The sequence below is a fragment of the Nilaparvata lugens genome, chromosome 1 (assembly GCF_014356525.2).
Source record: "Nilaparvata lugens isolate BPH chromosome 1, ASM1435652v1, whole genome shotgun sequence".
In the NCBI taxonomy this organism is placed as follows: Eukaryota; Metazoa; Arthropoda; class Insecta; order Hemiptera; family Delphacidae; genus Nilaparvata; species Nilaparvata lugens.
In genome coordinates this window covers 92,669,428-92,694,471 of record NC_052504.1, presented here as the reverse complement: position 1 = coordinate 92,694,471, position 25,044 = coordinate 92,669,428, and the positions used below count along the sequence as shown (strand labels likewise).

Sequence of the window (25,044 nt, the reverse complement as noted above, 5' to 3'; positions counted from 1 at the left end):
CAGTGATATCATAAATTATTATTTAATGTCTTCCTATTTATGATATTCTTGTATTTGAATTTGTAGGAGAGGAGTAATCCTAAACAGATATGTGTAGTGATATCAGAAATTATGATTTAATGTCCTCCTAATTTGATATTCTTATATTTGTAGGAAGACTCCAAACCATGGGAAAGCCAAACTCGTCTCCCAGCCGAAGTTGTTCCAGAAACTTATGACATCTTTCTGAATCCCGACTTGGCGGAGGGCAAATTCAGTGGCAGCATCAAAATCAACCTGAAAGTGCTGTCGGCGAGAAAGATCATTGTTCTTCATGCCGATCAACTGAATGTCAGCTCAACAAAATTGGTGAAATTAGAGAACGCAAACTCTACTGCAGGTGTTGATATTGCTATAGCCAGTACATTCAACTATGAAAAGAATCAGTATTTTGTGATAATCTGCGCCAATCCTATACAACCAGGATCTTATTTGTTGAAGTTGGACTTTTCTGGAAATCTGACAGGGAAAATTGTGGGCTTCTATAGGAGTACTTACAAGGATGCTACTGATGGAACTAAAAGGTGAGTAATAAACCTACTATAGAGAAAATATAGCATAAGAAGATATCGAATGGTATAGGGCGTTTATGTTCCAAATTTAACTGTCAACTCAAGCCGATAGTCCTAGTACTCCTTTTTCGTAAAGCTATATAACGCTGGTAGTTTCTCATATTGCTCCGCTCCTATTCTCTCACCCGGCCAAAACAGTAATAATAGACAGTAGCATAGCCACCTCTAATACAAGGCCCCGGCCTACGATATTGCAACGTCGCAGTGTAGGCCTAGAATCTAATGCATGATTGGTGAAAAAGATCAGCTGGTATTTTTACTTTCCTTGCCCTATTACCATAGGTAAGGAAAGTATTGCTTTCCGAAAAGAATTAAGGTACCCCAATTTCTACATTTCTATATGTTTCGAGGTCCCCTGAGTCCGAAAAAGTGGTGTTTGGGTATTGGTCTGTATGTGTGTGTAGGAGTGTATGTGCGTCTGTATACACGATATCTCATCTCCCAATTAACGAAATGACTTAAGGTCATTCGAAATTTGGAACTTAAGGTCCTTACAAAATAAGGATCCGACACGAACAATTTCGATCAAATGTAATTCAAGATGGCGGCTAAAATGGCGAAAATGTTGTCAAAAACAGGGTTTTTCGCGATTTTCTCAAAAACTGCTCCAACGATTTTGATCAAATTCATACCTGAAATAGTCATTGATAAGCTCCATCAATTGCCACAAGTCCCATATCTGTAAAAATTTCAGGAGCTCCGCCCCATCTATGCAAAGTTGGATTTTAAATTCTCAATTATCAGGCTTCAGATACAATTTAAACAAACAAATTCGAGTGGAGAAGATTGAGCATAAAAATCTCTACAATTAATGTTGAGTAACATTTTCACCTAAAATTGAAATTAAGTTCGAAATTCGAAAAAATGCGATTATCAAATTGCAAACTGTTGGCAACTGTTGATTCTATCAAATCATTCACTATGAAGAGATAGCAGACCTCGTATGTCTCCAGCGTTATTGTCCTGTCACCAGCTGGCTTATATCTTTGTTTATAAGTAGACTTGTGATGCGCGTGAACACTAGCGTCAGGTGATCAATTCTCATAACGGCAAGGAAAGTTGTGTGAGTGCGCCACACCAGATTTTTTAAAATCTTTTTCAGCAATCATGTATTAGATTCTAGGCCTACACTGCGACGTTGCAATATCGTATGCCGGTGCCTTGTATTAGAGGTGGCTTTGACAGTAGTCGACAGTAATCCCCTTCAGCTAAGAAAATCGGCTTAAAATTTGGAACGTAAAGTACCTAAACCATGGAATATCTTTTTATGCTATCTTTTCTCTATGGTATAGGTCTTTTCACACCTAGGATAGCCTAGCTAGAAATACGTCTTCGGAAGACCTACGGTAGCCGTCGTATCTCCCAATGTTAAATCAAGGCTATACTAATGGACAGATTAACATTAGGAGATACATCTGCTACGTCTTCCGAAGATGTATTTCTAGCTACGCCTACGCTTGATGTGTAAACATCTTAATTATCAACAATAATCGTGAGATATTTAGAATGAAAGTGGTCCAAGTCAAAAATGTACACTACTAGGTTCTTTACTGAAATGTGTTCATTTTTACTTTCCTTGCCCTATTACCATAGGTAAGGAAAGTATTGCTTTCCGAAAAAAATAAAGGTACCCCAATTTCTAAATTTCTATACGTTCCAAGGTCCCAAGGTCTATAGGTTCCAAGGTATTGGTCTGTATGTGTGTGTGTGTGTATGAGTGTATGTGCGTCTGTGTACACGATATCTCATCTCCCAATTAACGGAATGACTTGAAATTTGGAACTCAAGGTCCTTACAATATAAGGATACGACACGAACAATTTCGAGCTAATGCAATTCAAGATGGCGGATAAAATGGCGAAAATGTTGTCAAAAACAGGGTTTTTCGCGATTTTCTCGAAAACGGCTCCAACGATTTTGATCAAATTCATACCTAAAATAGTCATTGATAGGCTCTATCAACTGCCACAAGTCCCATATCTGTAAAAATTCCAGGAGCTCCGCCCCATCTATGCAAAGTTTGATTTTAGATTCCCAATTATCAGACTTTAGATACAATTTAAACGAAAAATTCCAAGTGGAAAAGATTGAGCATGAAAATTTCTAAAATTAATGTTCGATAACATTCAACTTAAATTGAAAATAGTCTCGAAATTCGATAAAATGTTATCATTTCAATTGCATACTGTTGGCAACTGTTGAACCTATTAAATCATTCACTATGAAGAGATAGCAGACTTTGTGTGTCTCCAGCGTTATTGTCCTGACACCAGCTGGCTTGGATCTTTGAATAGTAGACTATAGATGCGCGTGAACACTAGCGTCAGGTGATAATTTTTCATAGCGGCAAGGAAAGTTGTGTGAGTGCGCCACACCAGACTTTTAGCTCCTCTATTCAATGTGATAGAGTTCAATAGTTTTAATAGTTCAATACAATGAAACTGTTTCAAGATTATCACCCGGATTTTCTTACAGCTTGTTTTGATAGAACGCCAATAGTTATTACTCAAGAGCTTGTTAAAGTGACTTGAACCACTTTCATTCTAGACAGCTTAATAATAAGAGGTTTGACATAAGTAAAAGTGAAATTTGAAGCACAAACCATGAAATTTATTATTATGCTATCTTTTCTCCATGGTAGTATTGTCTGACTACTGAGAACACTTATTCTTGGAAAATATCTGTAAACTTGTGTTCTCTCTATAACTTTCACTTAAATATCACATTGATTCCTAAAGCTGGGGTTTCGTTTGTGCATAAATGCTGTCATCGACCACGACAGGGTGAGGATCTCAGATTGGGTAGATTACAATTTGTCTAAATAACCTTAGATTATGTTCAATTATGTTTTTTATTACTATTAATTCTCTGTGGATACAATTACAAATCATATAAATATGATCGGGAAGAACAACAGGCATGGCGCAAAACTATTCTGTTCCCCAAATTTTGATAATGAATAAAATGTCCGAAAAAATAATTATTTAATGGGGGAGGTTGAGTTTATACTTTTAAATGGAAATATGTTGATATCATTTAAAATGTTTTGATTCTTGAACAATAAACACAAATAATGAAAAGTTATTTGACCAGCTGGTTTAGCACACTTGAAATTTGGACAATATGAATGTCAACAATGCTTGTCGTCGTCGACTTCGGAAGTTTACGCCAACAAAAATGCACCTTAACATTAGTGGCATCAAGACAAATATTCATGTTTTGGGGGTCACCAAACATCGATGTGTAATCATTCATTCATTCATTCATTATTTATTTATATTTCAGATAATAAAAACAATGTGGGTAGAAATATCATGCATTATTGAATAAAATACAATGATAGGCTATTATAATTGTCTCAAAAATGTAGTAAATTATCTCGGATTTTTTTTTCTTTTAAGCACCTTGATTCCTCTGGTGGTGATGTTACACTCATTGCCGGTTGCACAACAGCCGGTTAAACTTTAACCGTGATTAATTCCACGGGAACCAATCAGAGAAGCCGTCTTATCAAAAAGGCATTCTCTGATTGGTTCTCGTGAAATTGATCACGGTAAAAATAACCGGCTGTTGTGCAACCGGGCCTGAGTAATCAAGTCACCTTATTCATCGTGTTGTTGCTCACAATTAACTATTGTTCCTCTAACTAATAATAATAACTATTATTATTTTTATTTCCATTAAGATGTATACAATAAACAAGAAACAATGAATAATATTAATTACGCTGTATAAATAGTTAATTGATACAATACAAAAGTCTGTACATAGATAATATCGTGAAAAAAAACAAAATATCACTTCTGTACACACAAAAGAACGAATATTGGGGATGATTCTTTTTTTTCATTTCATTTCATTCCACAAACATCTGAAAGTTGACCAACCAAATTGCTCATAGCTTTCCTATTCCCATTTTTATGCAATTTGAAAACACTGTAAGATGAGAATTATAGAAGTGAACAAATACATCTTGTAACTGTAAAAACATTATTAACCACTGCAAGGTTTCAAAATTATTTTCAACTATTGCAGGTCGATTGCTACTACAAAATTTGAGCCAACCTACGCAAGGAAAGCGTTTCCCTGCTTTGATGAACCAAGCTTTAAAGCTGAATTCATTGTATCCCTGGTCAAGCCGTCAGACGACAAGTTCATTGCCCTTTCCAACATGAATGTCGTGGTAAGTTTACGGCACTTGCAATACAAGCTTCTCCGAAAATCAATTTCAACTTCAAGACCATAATTCCGCTAATCCGAACGTGGTTAAAGTAATATTAAGTGCTGGTTGCACAACAGCCGGCTAAATTTTAACCGTTATTAATTCCACGGGAACCAATCAGAGAAGCCGTATTTTCAAAAACGCCTTCTCTGATTGGTTCTCGTGGAATTAATCTTATTATTATACAAACTATAAACAGATTCATTAATTATTATTAAACGAAAATCCCAATGAAATGCTGTAAATCACCCCGAAGACTTCTGCTACTGCAAATATTGATAACAGGGTGAACAGCTAGATGGAAATTACAGCTATGGCTTCGTATAAAATGAGCGCTGCTACCCAGAGATTGTCAGTTTGGTGTAAGGGTAAGCATTCCTGACCGGCAATTAGGAGGTACCGGGTTCGATTCCCAGGCTGATAAATAATTTTTAAGTAGCGCTCATCGAATTTCTATCTAGCTGTTTACCCTGTTGTCAATATTTGCAGTAGCAGAAGTCCTCGGGGTGAATTACAGCATTTAATTTGAATTTTCGTTTAATAATAATAATTATTGAAAGAATGAAGTTGATATGAACAAGTCATATAAAACATGCTTTGTAGGTGGTGTCAAATTTATTCAACAAGCTTCCTGCCGGAGCCAAGAATGTTTCTAATAAAGCTTTAAAAATGAAATTATTTAGTTATTTAGTAGAAAGGCCCTACTACTCTATAGAAGATTTTTCACCCTGTTGTCAATATTTGCAGTAGCAGAAGTCTTCGGGGTGATTTACAGCATGTAATTTGGATTTTTTCAATAATAATTACTCATTAATTAGCATAAGACAAAAAATGTAAATTCCAATATTTATTTCCATCCTTAGATTCATTAATGTTTGTTATTGAACAGTAGTGTTGATGTTTGTTGTGGAACAGAAGACCGAAGTGGACCAGCCTAGGCGTGGCTCGACAGTGGTGCACTTTGCCAAATCAGTTCCAATGTCCACCTACCTGGCCTGTTTCATCGTTTGCGACTTTGAGCAGCTGCCGTCTGCGCATGCGCAGGCCGGATTTCCGGTCACTGTGTACGGTCGGCGAGGCCAAGTCCACAACCTTGACTATGCACTGCGGTTGGCTACCAACACTATCAACTACTATATCGAATACTTCGGCATCGACTACCCTCTGCCTAAACTCGGTAAGGGAGGGTTTACATTGCTCAAGTATCTTCTACCAAAACTCGGTAAATTAGGGTCTACATTGGTCAAGTATTCTCTACTTAAAATTGTTGAATTAAGGTTTACATTGGTCAAGTAGGCTATCCTCTACTCAAACTTGTTAAATAAATGTTTACATTGCTCAAGTATCTTGACATTGGTCAAGTATTCTCTACCCAAACTCGGCAAGCGAGGGTTTGCATTGGTCAAGTAGGCTATCCTCTACCCAAACTTGGTAAGGGAGGGTTTAGATTGGTCAAGTATCCTCTGCCCTAACTCGGTAAGGAAGGGTTTAGATTGGGTAAGTATCTTCTACTCAAACTCAGTGAGGGAGAGTTTACATTGCTCAAGTATCCTCTATCCAAACTTGGCAAGCGAGGGTTTGCATTGGTCAAGTAGGCTATCCTCTACCCAAACTCGGTAAGGGAGGGTTACATTGGTCAAGTATCCTCTGCCCTAACTCGGTAAGGGAGGGTTTAGATGGGTAAGTATCTTCTACTCAAACTCAGTGAGGGAGAGTTTACATTGCTCAAGTATCCTCTATCCAAACTTGGCAAGCGAGGGTTTGCATTGGTCAAGTAGGCTATCCTCTACCCAAACTCGGTAAGGGAGGGTTTACATTGGTCAAGTATCCTCTGCCCTAACTCGGTAAGGGAGGGTTTAGATTGGGTAAGTATCTTCTACTCAAACTCAGTGAGGGAGAGTTTACATTGCTCAAGTATCCTCTATCCAAACTTGGCAAGCGAGGGTTGCATTGGTCAAGTAGGCTATCCTCTACCCAAACTCGGTAAGGGAGGGTTTACATTGGTCAAGTATCCTCTGCCCTAACTCGGTAAGGGAGGGTTTAGATTGGGTAAGTATCTTCTACTCAAACTCAGTGAGGGAGAGTTTACATTGCTCAAGTATCCTCTATCCAAACTTGGCAAGCGAGGGTTTGCATTGGTCAAGTAGGCTATCCTCTACCCAAACTCGGTAAGGGAGGGTTTACATTGGTCAAGTATCCTCTGCCCTAACTCGGTAAGGGAGGGTTTAGATTGGGTAAGTATCTTCTACTCAAACTCAGTGAGGGAGAGTTTACATTGCTCAAGTATCATCTATCCAAAGTCGGTAAGCGAGGGTTTACATTAGTCAAGTTATCAGTAACATAAGGTTCACATTGGTCAAGTTTCCTTTTGAGTTGGAGATTTGCTTCAACACAGCATTTTCACAAAGTAAAAGTTTATTTATTGATAAAAAACGTGAAATAAATATGGAGAAAGCAGGTACTATACACAAAATATGTCTGAAGGAGCGTACAGATTTACGCGCCGCGAACATGAGCAATTCACTTTTAATCAGCTGATGCCAAGCTTTTTATATCTATCTTACCGTTTCTGTAAAAATACAGATATATTCAGCTGATTAAAATTGAATTGCTCATGTTCGCGGCGCGTATATCTGTACGCACCTTTATAGTCGACAGATCAAATATTGAAATGAAATTCGTCTCGAAAATATTCATTCAATATTTCAAATATTCATTCAATTATTTTGCAATTTCCATATTTCATTGTTGTATGGATTCTTTCTGTAGCTTATTTCAAATTAATCTCTATGACGATGTTCAACTATTTGTTGTATTTCATGTTTCAATTTATTTATTTACATTAATAGAAAAATTACAACAACATATAGAGGCTTACAGCTTTATGCCAAAACAAGCCTCATTGAAAATCAATTATTGTTTGCATATGTTGCATCATATTCTGTGTTGAATAAATTGACATCTTATCTTATCCATCTCATTTACACAAACAGAACGCATCAAAACAATGAAATATTCACAGACATGATTATTTTGTATTTGTTACAGATTTGATAGCTATTCCAGACTTCGTATCGGGTGCAATGGAGAACTGGGGACTCATCACGTTCAGAGAGACATCGGTATTCTTCAACCCCGAAGTGAGCTCCCCTCTCAATCAGGATAGGGTGGCCATGACTGTCACCCACGAGCTAGCACACATGTGGTTCGGAAATCTAGGTAATCAAACTTTTTTGCAAAAAATTTTCTGTAATTACAAATAAATATCGGGGACCGAGCTTCGCTCTGGAGTACAAAAGCATAAAAAATGTATTACGAAAGAAGAAATTATAATAACATTCATACAGAAATGTTCTATCTAATCACAGTAAATTGAGATTAATTCCCAAAAGAGAAGGCAAAAATTTCCCTCAAAAAGGCCCAGTTGCTCAAAGCCGGTTAGATTTTAATTCTGATTAACTTCACGTGAACCAAATCAGAGAAGACCATTTCAAAAAGATGGATCTACTGGAATTAATCAGGATTGAAAATAACCCGGCTTTTTTGCAACCTGCACTAAGTACTTGATTGAATGATTACAAAATTTCAACAGCTGAATCATAATTTTGACACAGTCCACCACACATGAACTCGCTCACTCACTTCCATCACCAACAGACGACGAAATAATTATTATCAGCTGTTTTTCAAACGATGAATAATAATCATTCTTTTAATGTCCTTCAGCGAGTTTTCCCAGGGATAAGACCTAGTGCAATCGAATCTTTATATTATAAACCTACTATGTTCTGAATTTCGTGAGAATCGTTAGAGCCGTTTTCGAGATCCGGTGAAATACAAACATATAAACATCTAAACATCCAAACATATTAGCAGAAGTTGCTCGTTTAATAGTATAGGATTCATGATTAGTGTTCATGCTTCGCTTCTGTAAGTAGCAATAAAAAATTTAAAATTGTTTATTTTATTCTAATTTATTTTCTCAGATTGTGATTTGGTGTAGAAATTGAAATGGACCTATATATAATATATACATAGGTATACCTATATGTATAACATACATCTCAGATGAGCGGATATATTCATGGATCTGGTTTGATTAGTGATTTTCAATCAGGTTTCCGAAGCGGTCACAGCACCACATCTGCCCTTCTGAGAGTGACTGATGATATCCGCAGGGCTATGGATAAAAGGCAGCTAACCGTTTTAGTTCTAATAGATTTTAGCAAGGCTTTTGATAGCATTTTCCACCCTACTCTATTGTTTAAGCTAAGGAGCTTAGGCTTTTCCAACTCCACTGTGGCATGTAAGGTCTTATTTGCAGGGTCGATGTCAGTGTGTGATGGTCGGGGATGCGTGTTCGGGCTGGCGTGAGGTAAATAGAGGCGTTCCTCAAGGTTCGGTCTTGGGTCCTCTGCTGTTCAGCATCTACATAAATGACGTGACTACTACTTTACTTACTTCTAAATCCCACCTTTATGCAGACGACCTACAAATCTACAAACACTTCAACAAAACTGATTTCAGCATTGTGGTTGAGGAGGTCAATGCTGACTTGGCCAGGGTTATTGAATGGTCTACAAGTAATGGACTCAAAGTTAATGAGACAAAGTCAAAGGTAATTTATTATGGTTGGCTACTCAAGGCTCTTGAACACCCTTGACTTTTCAAATGGACCATACATTACAATCAACAACATTCAATTGCAGTACAGTTCAGATATTAAAAATTTAGGACTTATTATGACCAAGACTTTGGACTGGACAAATCATGTGACCTTGACTTGCAATAGAGTCATTGCGGGCATTATGACTTTGAAGAAGATTGCTGACTGTATCCCTTTCTCCACGAGGATTATGTTAGTCAAGACTTTGATTTTTCCAATTTTTAACTACTGTGACATTGTGACTCTTGATATGACCGTTCAACTTTTACAGAGGATGCAGCATGCCCACAATTACTGTGTACGCTTCATCTTCAACCTCAGACGTGACGACCATGTGACTGAATACTTTGACAGACTTAATCTCATGAGGCTGCATGATTGTAGGGCACTCCATGCTGTTATTTTTCTGCATAAGACATTGAAAACTGGAACACCTAAGTATATTGCAGAGGATTTTCAATATTTGAGTGATATCGGTCGGGGTGGTACACGGCATGGTTCCCATCTGCTGGCTGTCCCAACTCACAGGACAGTCATGTTCAACAAGTCCTTTCTTGTGACAGCTTGTGGATTGTGGAATTCATTGCCGGCTGAATTGAAGCGCATTGAGGGTCATCGTCGGTTCGGCGTGGCTGTCTTCCGGTGGATCAGGGGTGGTGGGGGTGGCTGGGCTTAGCGAGGGGTGCATCATATCACTATGTTGGTATGGACTCATGCATTATACCACTGTGTTGGACCAGCGGTAGCTGGTCAGGCGCATGTGTTGTTGTGTGTGTGGTGTGTGTGTGTGAGAGAGAGCTTTCTTTTCATGCTTTCATATTTTTCATAGTTTGATACATTCATTTATTCAGTCTCAAAATTAATTTCTTTAGAGTAATTTTAAGAGAATCAAGTTCAACTTTAAAAGTAAACTCTGAAGACAGATATAAAAAATACTCTTTTTCTCTCTCAAAATTAATTAATTTCATGCTAGAAGTATTTATCAATTTCCTTATTTTCTCATTTTGCTTGTAAGGTTTTTAGCCATATTGCTCTTTTTTACTTCTTCGATCCTATCCGTCCATCCTATCCATATCCGTCGATCCTATCCATATATTCCGTCATAAATGTTGTATTTATTTCGCATCAGATCTTTGTTATTTTACATTTTAAGAATGCTCTACTTTTAAGTTTATTCAACTATTCCACTTATTATCATTATAATTATTTTTTTTTTTTACTTTTTCATTTAAAATATAGTTTTGTTTTATTTTATTTTACTGAGTATTGCTTGTTAAATTACAATTTAGTATTGTATTGGAGGGTTAAGTGTAAGAGAGGGCCGACTGCGCCCTAACTTCGCCCTCCCAGGTATAAAATAAAGGCAGTCATTCTATTCTATTCTATTGAATTGAATTGAATTGAATTTATTGCCAAAATTACAAATACATATTTGTACAATATTAATCACAAGAGTATACAATACAAATAGACATTGATTTTAACTTGAGTACAGCAATATTATCAATGTAATATTTGGCACTGCCAACATAAGAAACCTTGTGTGTTGGCAGTGAGTTGCAGTTCACTTATTCTGCTTCAAGTACTTTATATACAATTCAAATTTTATAATGTATAAAGAAAGTATTACAGTAATTTACAAAAATCGCAAAAGCTTGAAAAAAAACAAAACTTAAGAATACTACATATTATATGATAAAGTGATATCCAATTAATTATTGTGACGTCTTGAGGCCATCATGACAGTTAATCTTTCAAAAAGAGAAAATAAATACAATAAAACTAATCTCCTGCAAGAGATTCTATTCTATTCTATTCTATAACCTATGTATAATATTTGGACAATTTGAAACTAAAGTAGGAAAATTGAAGAAGTTTGGGAAGAAGTTTATTTCCGATCATTGTATTGTTTGTGCTAACCAAATAAATAAATAGGCAGGATAAGAGTTCTATAAAGTTCCAGTTTAATGCTACGGGAGACCAGTCTTGAGCAGAAGATGTGCTTGTAACGGAAGTAAGTTCTATTTGCACTCATTATTCTATTAGCGATTTCACTACTCACATCGTTTTTGTTATTAATAGCCGAGCCCAGATATTTAAACTCAGCTACTCCCTCAAAAATATAGTTTCCCAACTGAACAATCCAATGCACATAAACAGAATTGATTAAATAATGAATGTATTTAATTGTATGGTTACAGCAACGATGAAATGGTGGGATGATCTATGGCTGAATGAGGGCTTTGCTTCCTACATCGAGTTCAAGGGCGTCAACCATTCTCATCCCGACTGGGATGTGGTGAGCACTAATCTAATTTTTTTACTTTTATTATTTAAGTTTATTTATCATTAAGTTATATGTTTTTACTTTCCTTGCCCTATTACCATAGGTAAGGAAAGTTTTGCTTTCCTAATAAGGTACTCTAATTTCAAGTTTTCTATATGTTTCAAGGTCCCCTGAGTCCAAAAACATGATTTTTGGGTGTTGGTCTGTGTGTGTGTATGTCTGTGAACACGATAACTCCATTCCTAATTAACCGATTGACTTGAAATTTTAAACTTAAGGTCCTTATACCATGAGGATCCGACAATAAGAAATTCAATAAAATTCAATTCAAGATGGCGGAAAAAATGGCGGATAATTACTAAAAAACCATGTTTTTGACGGTTTTCTCGAAAACGGCTCTAACGATTTTCTTCAAATTCATACCATGGATAGCTATTCATAAGCCCTATCGACTGACATGAGTCTCATTTCTGGGAAAATTGCAGGAGCTCCGTAATATTCTTGAGAAAAATGGCGGATAATCACTAAAAAAACATGTTTTTCACGGTTTTCTCGAAACGAAAACGGCTATAACAATTTTCTTCAAATTTATACCATGGATAGCTATCCATAAGCCCTATCGACTGACATTTACATTACATTACATTTATTTACATTACATTTATTTACATTACATTTATTTACATTACATTTATTACAGTCCTTAATCACAACATAAAATTAATGATTGGGAGAGAATCAACAGGATAAACCCAAATCTGTTCCTCTCCCTAATTTAGATAGAAATAGTCCAAATGAGGTTATGAAAACACTTTTATAAAGATGAGTCTCATGTCTGGGAAAATTGCAGGAGCTCCGTAATATTTTTGAGAAAAATGGCGGATAATTACTAAAAAACCATGTTTTTCACAATTTTCTCAAAAATGACTCGACCAATTTTTTTTAAATTCATACCCTGTATAGTTATTTATCAGCTCTATTAACTGGCATGAGTCTCCTTTCTGAGAAACTAATGGGGGGTCCACCCCATCCTTGAGAAATGGACTTTGTAACCTCCTTCTCGTGCATGAGGTAGGTAGGTAGAGCAGTTCATAAAAAGAACACATAGTCGAGATATTTCATCTGTAGAACAGCTGTTTTAACGACTTTTTAAAAATCTCATCGAATTTCACAATTTACACAAAGGAAAAATTACTCTGAAAACAATTATATATACACATATACAGTAGTCTGATCGTAGTTTCAAATATGTTGCTGCCAATCGTCATTATGTTATTCCCCTAAATTATTCTCCTTTAAGAATGGGGCTAACAGTTCAATGAGCAAGGAAAGTTGTGTGAGTTCCCCACACCAGATTTTTATTATTTGAAGTTGTTATCCATAAGGGACGGCAAAATGCATTTACGCCAGATATGCCCACCTTGTGTGGGCTGAGCTGAGAGCCAACCATGCAGGAGGCATTCTGTCGGGGGTGCCTCACAACTGTTTTAATTTTTCTAGTGTATGAACATAACCTGAAAGGTTCTGTCAAATTAGGTTTTAAAGGTGAAAGGAAAGTTATTATTAAACGAAAATCCCAATTAAATGCTGGAAATCACCCCGAAGACTTCCACTACTGCAATTACTGACAACAGGGTAAATAGCTAGATGAAAATTCGATAAGCGCTAACATACGAAAATTATTTGTCAGCCCGGGAACAACAAGCAGCATGGAATAAACAAGCAAGATGTTTGTTTACGTTGGTTGTTTGGTTTTTGGTTGTTTACGAAAGTGACCAGTTTGGGATCATGCAATGTTGCCAGATTCATTGAACCGGTGATAAATCGTTCCATAGCTATGGATTCTATAAATATTATAGATTATTATAAATATTATTTATAGATCTATAAATATTATATATATGATAATAGTAAATTTTATTATCATGGCGATTCTGTTGCTTAAGCCGCCATTTTGTCACACCGTTGAGGGGGAGGAGACTGTCTAGCTAGGCCAATGGCAGGCGTTCATGCCCTCGACCAATAGCAGTACTCGCCTACTAATATAAATTCTGCTGCTCTTGTATTTAGTTTTAGTTTATCAGAGATTGACAATGGTGTAATAACCGAAACCGGTCTTTCTAATTATCAATAAATCAGTGGTTTTTTGACAATTTCTTAGTCTTTTTTCATTCAATATGAATAATTACCACAATATCAACTTCTCAACTACACAAAAAGTTCTATAAATATGTTTAAGAAACCAATAAAAATGTATTGAATACATAAAATTATTGAATCAATAGCTATAGCGTTGTTTATTGAACGACTGAGAAACCAACCTCTCTAGGTTGGATTAATTTTGAAACTGTTTTTATCGTTGTTTGCAGGATACTCTGTTTCTGTCGGACACACTGCATCCAGTGCTCCATAGGGACTCTGTGGTCAGCTCTCATCCAATCGTGCAGCATGTCGCTCATCCCGACCAAATCACCGAAATATTCGACTTGATTTCTTATAATAAGGTCAGTGAACTCAATTTTGTCATTATTTGCGAGAAAAATATTGTTTTAGGGCCGGTTTCCGAGCTCGGGATTTAGCTAAGCTCTGGACTTGAAGCTGGAGTCGGGAAATTGTCTTTCCAAAACCATAGTGCATTCTGGTGACGTCAACAGAGGTAGGGCTCCTACACCAATAAAAATTTGTTTATTTCAGCTGATCTATATCAGCTAGTGTTTTTAGTGTAACTGACGTTGCCTTCAACCACCTGTCATGCACTATGGCATTGTTTACGGAGGTAGTAAGCGTATTCGCAGTAAATAGTCGCAGCAAAATAATCTTTATTTTCTCATTTCTATAATTCAATGAAACGTTTCTAAATAATTCAAAATAGCTAAACTTTTATACTATTCTCTCCTTATTTCTAGTTTTTCGAAATTTAATTTAAACGTGCACTGCGACTACGCCCTGTTAAGGTTGTGCATTCAATTTTTTTTTCTTTTTCTAATCTATTGGACAGGTTCTTAGGACATAATCTATGCAATTGAAATATTTTTATCAGCTTCTGTTAGCTAACAATAGGGCTTCAAAAGTCACTATTTTGAGGCAGATGGTACAAATACCCTACAAAAACTACTGGTCAGAAAAATTTGAGAAAAATATGCAAGTCTCCTCTTCAATATAGCAAAAATTACGTCAACTTTGTTTTTGAAAATCTGAAAAAAATTAAATTTTTATGCATTTTGAGCTCCTTTTTCACATTCAATGTTCGCTCTGTTCGCAATGTTTCACTCTACAATTAATGTCCAGTAACATTTTCACCTAAAATTGAAAATAAGCTTGAAATTCGAGAAAATTTTATTATTTCAATTGCAAAACTGTTAGAAACTGTTGATTCTATTAAATGATTCACTATGAAGAGATAGCAGACCTCGTATGTCTCCAGCGTTATTGTCCTGTCATCAGCTGGCTCAGATCTTTGTTTATAAGTAGACTTGAGATGCGCATGAACACTAGCGTCAGGTGATCAATTTTCATAACGGCAAGGAAAGTTGTGTGAGTGCGCCACACCAGATCTTTTATAACTGTAAATATCTTCTTGTACAATATTATCTTGGAAATAATGTAAAAATAAAAGCAATTATTCATTCATTTATTCATAAATAGTCATAGTCTCACGAGTTGATCCCTAGACCGAGTTACTCAATATTCTATCAATATTCTACTGTGCTTAGGAACATTAATCAACCAGCCTAATTTGATAATTAGGAATAGAGCAGTGAGGTGTGCGCAGTTGGTTTCCTCAACTTCTGCCCGCCCCCGCACCGAAAAACTAGGGATCAACTTAACAAACCACATCTGCAACCTATATCATAACGGGGGGGGGAAGGTTTCCCGTGAAGTATTGAATTCTCTTGAACAAAAACCCGTACGAATATTTTTAATCTGTTTTAAGCCTTATTGTCAGTTTTGGAAGCTGAGAGAATATTGAAAGAGACATGCGCGTGTGAGAGTGGATCTTGGGCCGATTACAGTCTCACAATTCGTCTCAATGTGAGCATTATAATCAATTTACCTAGAATGCAGGTGAAATATATTCTAGGTAAATTTATTATAATATAATATTACATTGATTGTAGTATTAAGCTAGTTACATACACATCTATTTTGGGACGTTCGATTTTTTGCCGTCATTATGAATTCTATCAGATTAAACGGAACTTGACAACATCATCTGTTTGAAATCATCTGTTTAATATAATAGAATTTATAAGGACGGCAAAATCGTACGAACAAAAATCGATGAGTGTGTGCGGAGCTTTATTTGTCATGATCTGAACTGAATAATCACAGCATGTTATTCGTGTGAATCAAAGCATTTTGAACTGGTATTTACGAGTCCAGCAATAATTAACCCTAGAGAGGTCGCGCTGTGATTATTCAGTTTACTAAATGTTGGGTACAAAATCTATTCTAAAATAATAAATGGTAGAGTAAAAATTATTGCAGAAGCCATTTTAAATGAAGAGCAAAGTGGCTTCAGAAAAGGACGTTCTTGCTCAGACAACATTTTTTCAGTAAAAAGAATAATAGAGAAGAGAAGAGAGTTCAATCTTGAAACGCACATGGCTTTCATCGATTTTGAAAAAGCGTTTGACAGAGTGAATCGATGCCGTTTGTGGGACATTCTTAAAGAGAGAGGATACCCTCTACACCTGGTGAATGTGATTAAATCGCTCTACAATAAAACGCAAATCGTAATCAATACAGGTAAGGATCGACTAGACGAAATGATTATAAATCAAGGAGTTAGACAAGGGTGCAGCTTATCACCCACTCTATTCAATATTTATGTGGACCACATTTTCAGAAAATGGAAATGTAGAGTAGCTATAGGAATTAAACTAACTAATGACGAGTACCTGAATGCATTATTGTTTGCTGATGACTTGTGGATTATTCAAGACAGTAAAAATGACCTCCAAAAATCAGTTTATGTTCTTAACGAAATTTGTAAAGAGTACTATTTTAAAATATCAATAGGCAAGACAAAAATTATGGCTTTCACAGGTAAACATCCAACCCGGTCAAAAATTGTGATTGACAACAAAGTTCTAGAACAAGTGTCGAAATATACATATTTAGGATGTGACATCAGTTATAGTGAAGATTTGGATATCGAGAAAAAGATTGGAAAATTTCAAGTGGTATGTGGCAATATTAGCAGAACCTTGGGGAAGCAAGCACGGAGAGAAACTATAATGAAATTTTATAGAATAATGGCTGCTCCAGTCCTCCTCTACGGAAGTGAGTCGTGGGTTACAACTAAACCCCTAGAGAGTAGAGTGCAGGCGGCGGAGATGCGATTCCTCTGGAGAACCAAGGGCTGCGATAGAAGGGACCACATCAGAAACGATGATATCCGAGCAGAGCTAGGAATTTACAGCTTGTTGGAAAAAGTCACACAATACCGGAAGCAGTGGAAAGACCATGTGGAAAGAATGCCGGCAGAAAGGCTTCCACTACAGATATTGAATTATAAACCGGCAGGGAAAAGATCTATTGGTAGGCCACGGAAGAGATGGCAATAAATACACTACTTGTTTATATTATAGCGTAATTTTGTAATTGAAATATAGATATTAATAAGCTGTTTGTAAGTCGGAACAGGCATTAACCTAATCCTTGTACGTAAGATGATGATGATGATGAGGTCGCGCAAGTGAAAATCACATGAGGGGTCGCGCTGGGTGGATTAGACCAGGTGCAGTAATATGTGACAGAGTACGATAAAATTTGAGATTTTATTGTTGGATTTTCCAGTCTTTCTTGTTCACTCACGTCTTTCCTCTTTTTAACACTCTCTAAAAGTCTCAAAACTCGTTCCTCTTCCATTTCATTCATGTTTGAGAAGTAAAAGTAGCACACACAAGGAGTCGCACTGGGTGGATTCGTCCCATATGCGGAAAAACGCGACAGGTCGCACTGGGTGGATTCGACCCGTATACAGATAACATGAAAAGTCGCGCTGGGTGTATTCGACCAGTACTTGTTGAAAAGCGTGTGTGACAGTGACTGGGACAACGAAAATAAGGCGCCAACTGCATCACTGTCTAGTGGGAGAGTCCATTTGAAGGTACTTAGGAGGTGGGATGCATACTTTTCTTGAGTGCAAAGAAATGACCTTGATCAGTTATGACTGGCTGCAAAAGACTAGGCGCGACCCCTCCCGGGTTAACAGTGGATATGACTCATCATTGTTATACGCACACGACTGCAAACATTATGCCGTTCTTGACCACTACCTCCGTAAACAAAGCCGTAGTGCATTCGTGTGCACGAATGCACTACGGCTTTGTTTACGGAGGTAGTGTGTTGACTCTTCTCTTGATGAAAAAACTATACTATTTGAATAATAATGATACTTATATCATTTTGTATAATTATTCGTTTTATATGAATTATTTTTCATAATATTTTTAACTATCAAATTTGTAAAAATTCGACTGAGTCATTGTCAATATTGTAGAACCGTTCCATAATTGAATAAAAACACAAATATGTTGTCAAATTCTACACTGTTGTTTTATTTAGTACACGACCAGTCAACTTGAAAATGTGACCGGTGTGGTCACGAAACCTTGGTCGTGTACTAAATAAAACAACAGTGTAGAATTTAACAACATATTTGTGTTTTTATTCAATTATTAAATTTGTATTATCGATTTCAGGGAGCTTCAGTAATTCGTATGCTGGAAGATATAGTTGGTGCAGATAATTTCCGACGAGGCGTGTCAGATTATTTGCGACAGTTTAGTTTCAAAAATGCTGAAACCCAGGATCTGTGGAATTCAATTGCTCAGTATACAACGGACATGGATATAAGTAAAGTAAGCGACCTTTATTACATTTTACTTACATTATTCTGTATTTGGATTCCATGACAGTACTCGATTTGATTTTCCTTGCACCATAATATTCTACAGTAAACAGTTTCGCATTACAGCATTAATTTTGAACGTTTGAACGAACATCATTGAACGATATTTTTTTTATAAATCAGTAAACCCCCTTAATTTAAATTAAGAACCCCTTGAACCCATATGCAAGTAGAAAGTTCACAATAAGCGTGCTAATAAGTAAGATAATATTATTTTATTTGGATCATGTATCTAATGAATAATTACTTCTTCAAATTATTCATTCATAATTATTAAATTTTTTATCGAACTGGAAAGTCTGATCTCACTATAGTGGGATTCACGTTTTAAAGTCAGTACAACTGATATGAGAGCATAGTTGCCACATTTCATTATCCGCCGCCAAGAGCTCGTAGCACACTGGAGACGCGCCGCGCCGCGCCGCGCCGCCTTGTCAGTTGAAGCACGGAGCACACTGCAGACGCGCCGCGCCGCGCCGCCGCGTACCGGACATGACTCTCCACCCCGACCACTGCCTTCATTCGGGTTAGTCTAGTTCCTTATGAACTAAAATAAATCTTGTTTTACAATACAAAACGTAGATTAAAGAAGTACAGTAGATAAGTTATTTATACAATATGACGAGAAAAATATAGAAAAAAATCAAAAAGAAATTAGTAGCCACCATCTATAAAATATTTTCCAACTTTAAATTTATTTGTATTTGTTTTTATTCCATTCGGGATAGTGTTCTTAAAATAAAAATAATAAACTCATTAGTTTGGAACAAGTGTTTTCCACATGAGGTTCAATAAAATCATAATATCTTCTTCATTCATCTTCTTTATTCACTTCATTTTACAATTTTTTGAAACAAAGAAAAACCAAAATATTAAGTAGTCTACACTCCTCATAAGGCTAGGCCTGCGTTGAGGAATGGTTCGTCTTGTAGGCCTACTAATTAACAAAAACCAAAAAACATTTCCTTTTATAAAATATACAACTCAGACTCGGAACTGTCCTAATTACTTCTTCTTCTGATACTGGTGTGAAAAAAAGGGTTACAATTTTGTGAATATACTCTATTTATCTTGATTCAAGTTATTCAGATTCTTATTTGTTATTCTAAGTATTTAATGACAGATAAAAATATTACTGCTAATCGCAGCTTTGTTTACATGCCATATCTCGAGACACAGTCAATGTAAATGGATTAAAATTTTGTAGATAGATATCAACAATATAGTACATATTAATATATCATGATAGTACATCATAATATCAACATCAAATTCTGAGAGTATCATGAGAATCAAGAAATAAAAAAAGGGTTAAATGGCGCTTCATACAATCGAGAAAAAACTTGCCTATTTTCAAGTACTCGCGAGACATTTCATTAATTTGAGGGCGCTGAATCCGAATCTGAAATCACAATTTCTCTATCTCCATTTTTACGCGATTTGGGTTTTGGTGATAGGCAAAAGACGGACGGTCTCCAGTGTGCTCCGTGCTTAAGTTTATAGCCGTGATTCCAAGTCATTCCAATATAATCGCCTGTATTTAATCATTCCTGTATTTTGGAATGTCAAGGTTGAGTGGTAAAGAGGGCTAGTCCTAACTCCGCCAAATAAAGAATGTTCTCATTTCATATATCTGATATAATATTAATAGTTCATTCTTGTTGATAATTATAGATTATATCTCAAATATATAAAATTCACGATGAAAAATTGAAAATATTTATCTTCATCATTCAATAATATATTTTCATAATTAAAATTAAATATATTAGTAGTTCATCATTTTTCTACATAGTCTACAAAAAAATTTGCAACGGTGGGAGTTGGAAAATGATAGAGCTATCTACTTTGTCTAATGAGAGACAAGGATAACAAACCAATGTTAATCAGGTGCTGGCTTTATAACGTGGACCTCACTGCACCGTGTCCCACGAATAGGCTTACACGTTTGATTTTATATTACGAGCCCATTCATGCACCGAACCTTTTCAAATTTTACACAGTTTACGAAGTAGGTTCTAAAAATATTCTGGGAAAATTTCAACTCCCTAACCTTCGCAGTAACAAAATGGCGGCATATTGAAAAACGATACTTTAAGAACATTAAAAATGTGTTTTTGGTTTTATCAAATATGTTTATTGTTGCACTTTAGGGCAATATGACTTATAAAAACTAAAACATAGCCTAGTAAAAAACCTAGCCTTGGTCCAAAATTATTCAAATTGAAATCCATTCATAGCAGCACACTGATAACAGCGCTTAAGAAAGGATTTGTAAGCTCTTACAAAGAAATACCGCGGTATCCGGAGAAGTTCCTCTTCTATTGATCGTTTTAGTTCCTCATCATTATTGAAGCTATGCGTATAAACATTTTCCTTCAAGTAACCCCATAAAAAGAAATCACTAACATTAAAATTTGGTGATCGGGGTGGCCAATCTAAAAAATCACTTCCACGACCAATCCAACGGCTATAAAGTTTGTCACTCAGTAATTGCTTGACATGATTTGCGAAATGAGGTGGAGATCCATTTTGTTGGATGGTTGCTTGATCCATATTTATGCTACCATCAAATGAGTCAAGACTACCGCAATGAAGTAAACAAATCAGTTGAATAATCAGTAAACAATGAAGTAAACAAACTCATGAATGTAGTTTTCATAGGGAGCGAATTGGTAAAATTTTCAATATGCCGCCATTCTGTTTCTATGAAAGGTTAGGAAGCTGAAATTTCCCCAGAATATTTTCAGACCCTACTTTGTAAACTATGTAAAATTTTAAAAAGTTCGGTACATGAATGGGCACGTAATATAAAGTTAAACATGTAAACATCTTCGTGGGACACTCTATATAATAAGAGACAATCATGAGAGTCACAATTGAAAAATTCTCTAATGAGATGAGAAGTTGTCATGAAGTAAGTAGTTGCCATGTTCTGAACTTGTTATAACATATTATTTTGAATGTGTAACAATGAATTTCTATCTAGATTATGGACACTTACACTAGGCAAATGGGACTACCAGTTGTAACAATCACGCAAGATGGAAATAGACTCACTCTGTCGCAGACGAGATTTCTGGCAGACAAAATGCCACATTTGATGAGTGCGAATCCAATTTTAAGTACAAGTGGGAAATCCCGCTCACTTATGTCACGTCGAATAATCCTTCCGAAGTACATAGGACATGGCTGCACTTGCATGACAATTCAAGTGAGTATTAATACAAATAGCACAAGCCTACCTTATTATTTTATCTACCAATGTGTTTACATTAGTGTCATTTGTATCATCTATCTTCTATCTATATATATAAAAGCGAAATGGCACTAACTCACTGACTGACTCACTCACTCACTCACTCGCAGAACTAAAAATCTACAGGACCAAAAACGTTCAAATTTGGTAGATATGTTCAGTTGGCCCTTTAGAGGCGCACTAAGAAATCTTTTGGCAATATTTTAACTCTAAGGGTGGTTTTTAAGGATTTGAAGTTCGTTTTTTAGCATGTATATTCTTCTTATTCTCTTAATTATAATTGAAAAAAGGCCATACCATATGTTAATATAGAACTATAATCTAGAGAGAGTACCTCTTCGAAACAGTTGTTAACTGGTAACTAAATTAATAATTTTGTCAGGTTGGCATTAAGTTGAGTTGACTTTGTTAGGTTGGCACCAAGTTGAAGATTGAAATGCATTTATCGCAGAAAAATTGATTGGGCACTGCTACTTCATTCAGAGCTATTCCTGGTATTATTATATTACTAGCCGTCAGGCTCGCTTCGCTCGCCATATTTGTTTAGCCAGACGTTTAGTTTGTACCCCCGACTGGATCGTCCTAACATATGATAGAAATGCTCAAATGAAAAATGCAGGCGAGCGAAGCGAGCCTGCTGATCTCATTCTTGGACAATCCAGTGGGGGTCCAGGGGGCGGAGCCCCCTGGCTAGACGGATATGGCGAGCGAAGCGAGCCTGACGGCTAGTAAATGATAAATTACAGTTTTAGTCCAGTTAAAGACAACAGGGAAATGTTTGGAAGAAAATTTTTGACCCCACAGTTCTGTTTAGGGTAGTAATAAGGTAAACATATCAAAAGTCCCCACCCCTACCCACTGTGCTAAGGGGGTGGGGGTGATTCAAAGGTACCATTTTTTGGTTTCTCGCATATAACTCGAAAACTATGTATCTTACAGACATAATTGTTATATGCAAAATTGAAGCTGACATAATTTCCTGCATTATTTATCCCACAAAGTTTTCTATATCTCCCCCAGTTTTCGAGATATCCGCTCTCGAAGGTGTGACATTTTTGAAAAAACACGTTTTTGCCTCCATTTTTTTTTTCAATTTTTGCTCTTTGACTTTTTAAAAATGTCACGCCTTCAAGAGCGGATATCTCGAAAACTGGGGAAGATATAGAAAAAGTTGTGTGATAAATAATGTAGGAAATTATGTAAGCTTCAATTTTTTATATAACAATTATGTCTGTAAGATACATAGTTTTCGAGTTATATGCGAGAAACCAAAAATGGTACCTTTGAATCACCCCCACTCGCTTAGCACAGATGGTAGGAGTGGGGACTTTTGATATGTCTACCTCCTTACTACCCTAAGCAGAACTGTGGGGTCAAAATTTTCTTCCAAACTTTTCCCTCTTTACCCTTTTTTGAGCATTCGTTGCCTGGACTATTTGAATAGTCTGAGGATATTGTTGTGAGATTCATTTTATAAATTCAGCACCTGGTAGAAATTTGTTTGCTATCCTTGTCTGCCATTAGACAAAGCAGATAACTCTATGCTTTTCCAACTCTGCACCGTTGCCAAATCGTTTGTAGACTATGCATTTGCAATATTCTATTTGCAATCTAGGATATGCCCAATAGAAATAGTTGCAATCAATATTACATAGTCTGGATATAAACAACACACCAATAAAAATTACATCAAGATGTAAGCAAAATCAACTATGAAAATATTTCATCTTAACCATGGAAATTTATGATTGATTCATAAGAAAAAATATTTCCCGGACAATTAAAAATATTGGGAAAGGATTGATCCCTATTCACAAGATATTTCCCGGACAATTGAAAATATTTGGGAAAGGATTGATCCCTATTCACAAGATATTTCCCGGACAATTGAAAATATTTGGGAAAGGATCACTATTCACAAGAATAATAATAAAAATAATAAATTATATTTTATTTGACAAGAAAGTATCTTTTCAATGATTGAATAATACATTTTCATAAATAAGATTGAATATTTTGTTAATTTATTATATTTCTACGTTGTTGAAAAAACCTGGCAACGTTGCGGATCTGGAAAAGGATAGCGCTTCGCTTTGTCAAATGATAGACAAGGATAGCAACACCAATGTCAATCAAATACAGCCATTATAACGTGGACCTCACTATAGAAATCATTATTGCAATTGACAATATTCAAGATATATTTTTAATCATTTTATTCATTGAATAATTATTGTTAATACTTGATTCCTTCCTTTTTACTTTCCTTGTCCTATTACCATAGGTAAGGAAAGTATTTCTTTCCAAAAAAATTAAGGTACCCCAATTCAAAGTTTTCTATACGTTTCAAGGTCACCTGAGTCCGCACATGATCTTTTACTCAACCAGACGCTATATTTCTTTGGTGATATTTCCTAATAGAGGAAACTTATGTCATTCTTACAAAAATATACTCTAGTTCTACAAAATGTTGTTTTTCTTAACCAGTTGCTATATTTTTTTGGAGATATTCCCCAGTAAAGGGAACTTTTTGTCATTCTTACATAAAATATATAGTATTTTGTTATTAAAAAGAACGACTAGCAGTCAATGTTTTCAATAAGTGAATTTATTCACAATGAGATCTTTCGGCATTTATTGAAAAAATGACTGCTATAATGATGTCCACGTTATAATGGCAGTGTTTCATTAGCAATTGTATTGCTATCCTTGTCTATCTTTCAACAAAGCAGATAACGCTATCTCTTTCTCGCTTTGCTCTGTTGCCAGATCGTCTTTTAACAATTTATAATTAATAATTCATTAACAAAATATTTCATCTTAGTTATGGAAATTCATTATGAAATTATTGAAAAATATAATTTCTTGCTTTAATAAAATATGATTGATTATTTTAATCGAGAATGAACCGTTAATATTACATCAATAAACCTATCTCTTTTCTGTATAGGGCTACTTGTAATATAAATAGAAAAAAAAAATAAAAATCTCAATACCCAAATACAATTTTTTTTTCAAAATGGCATCAATGTTGAAACATGTTGTGATAAAATAACTCAAAAAGGGTATTGAGATTTTTA

At 35.7% G+C, this 25,044-nt stretch overlaps 1 protein-coding gene across 1 annotated transcript in view; it reads left to right on the top strand.

Moving 5' to 3' along the window:
• LOC111043343 (glutamyl aminopeptidase) overlaps positions 1-25,044 on the top strand; it is a 51,068-nt gene that overhangs the window by 4,009 nt on the left and 22,015 nt on the right. The window contains 9 exon segments of the mRNA XM_039419621.1: positions 154-563; positions 4,647-4,794; positions 5,749-6,010; positions 7,882-8,052; positions 11,701-11,798; positions 14,156-14,290; positions 18,497-18,655; positions 21,695-21,791; positions 21,794-21,919. Of these exon segments, the coding sequence (XP_039275555.1) occupies positions 154-563; positions 4,647-4,794; positions 5,749-6,010; positions 7,882-8,052; positions 11,701-11,798; positions 14,156-14,290; positions 18,497-18,655; positions 21,695-21,791; positions 21,794-21,919 (1,606 nt within the window).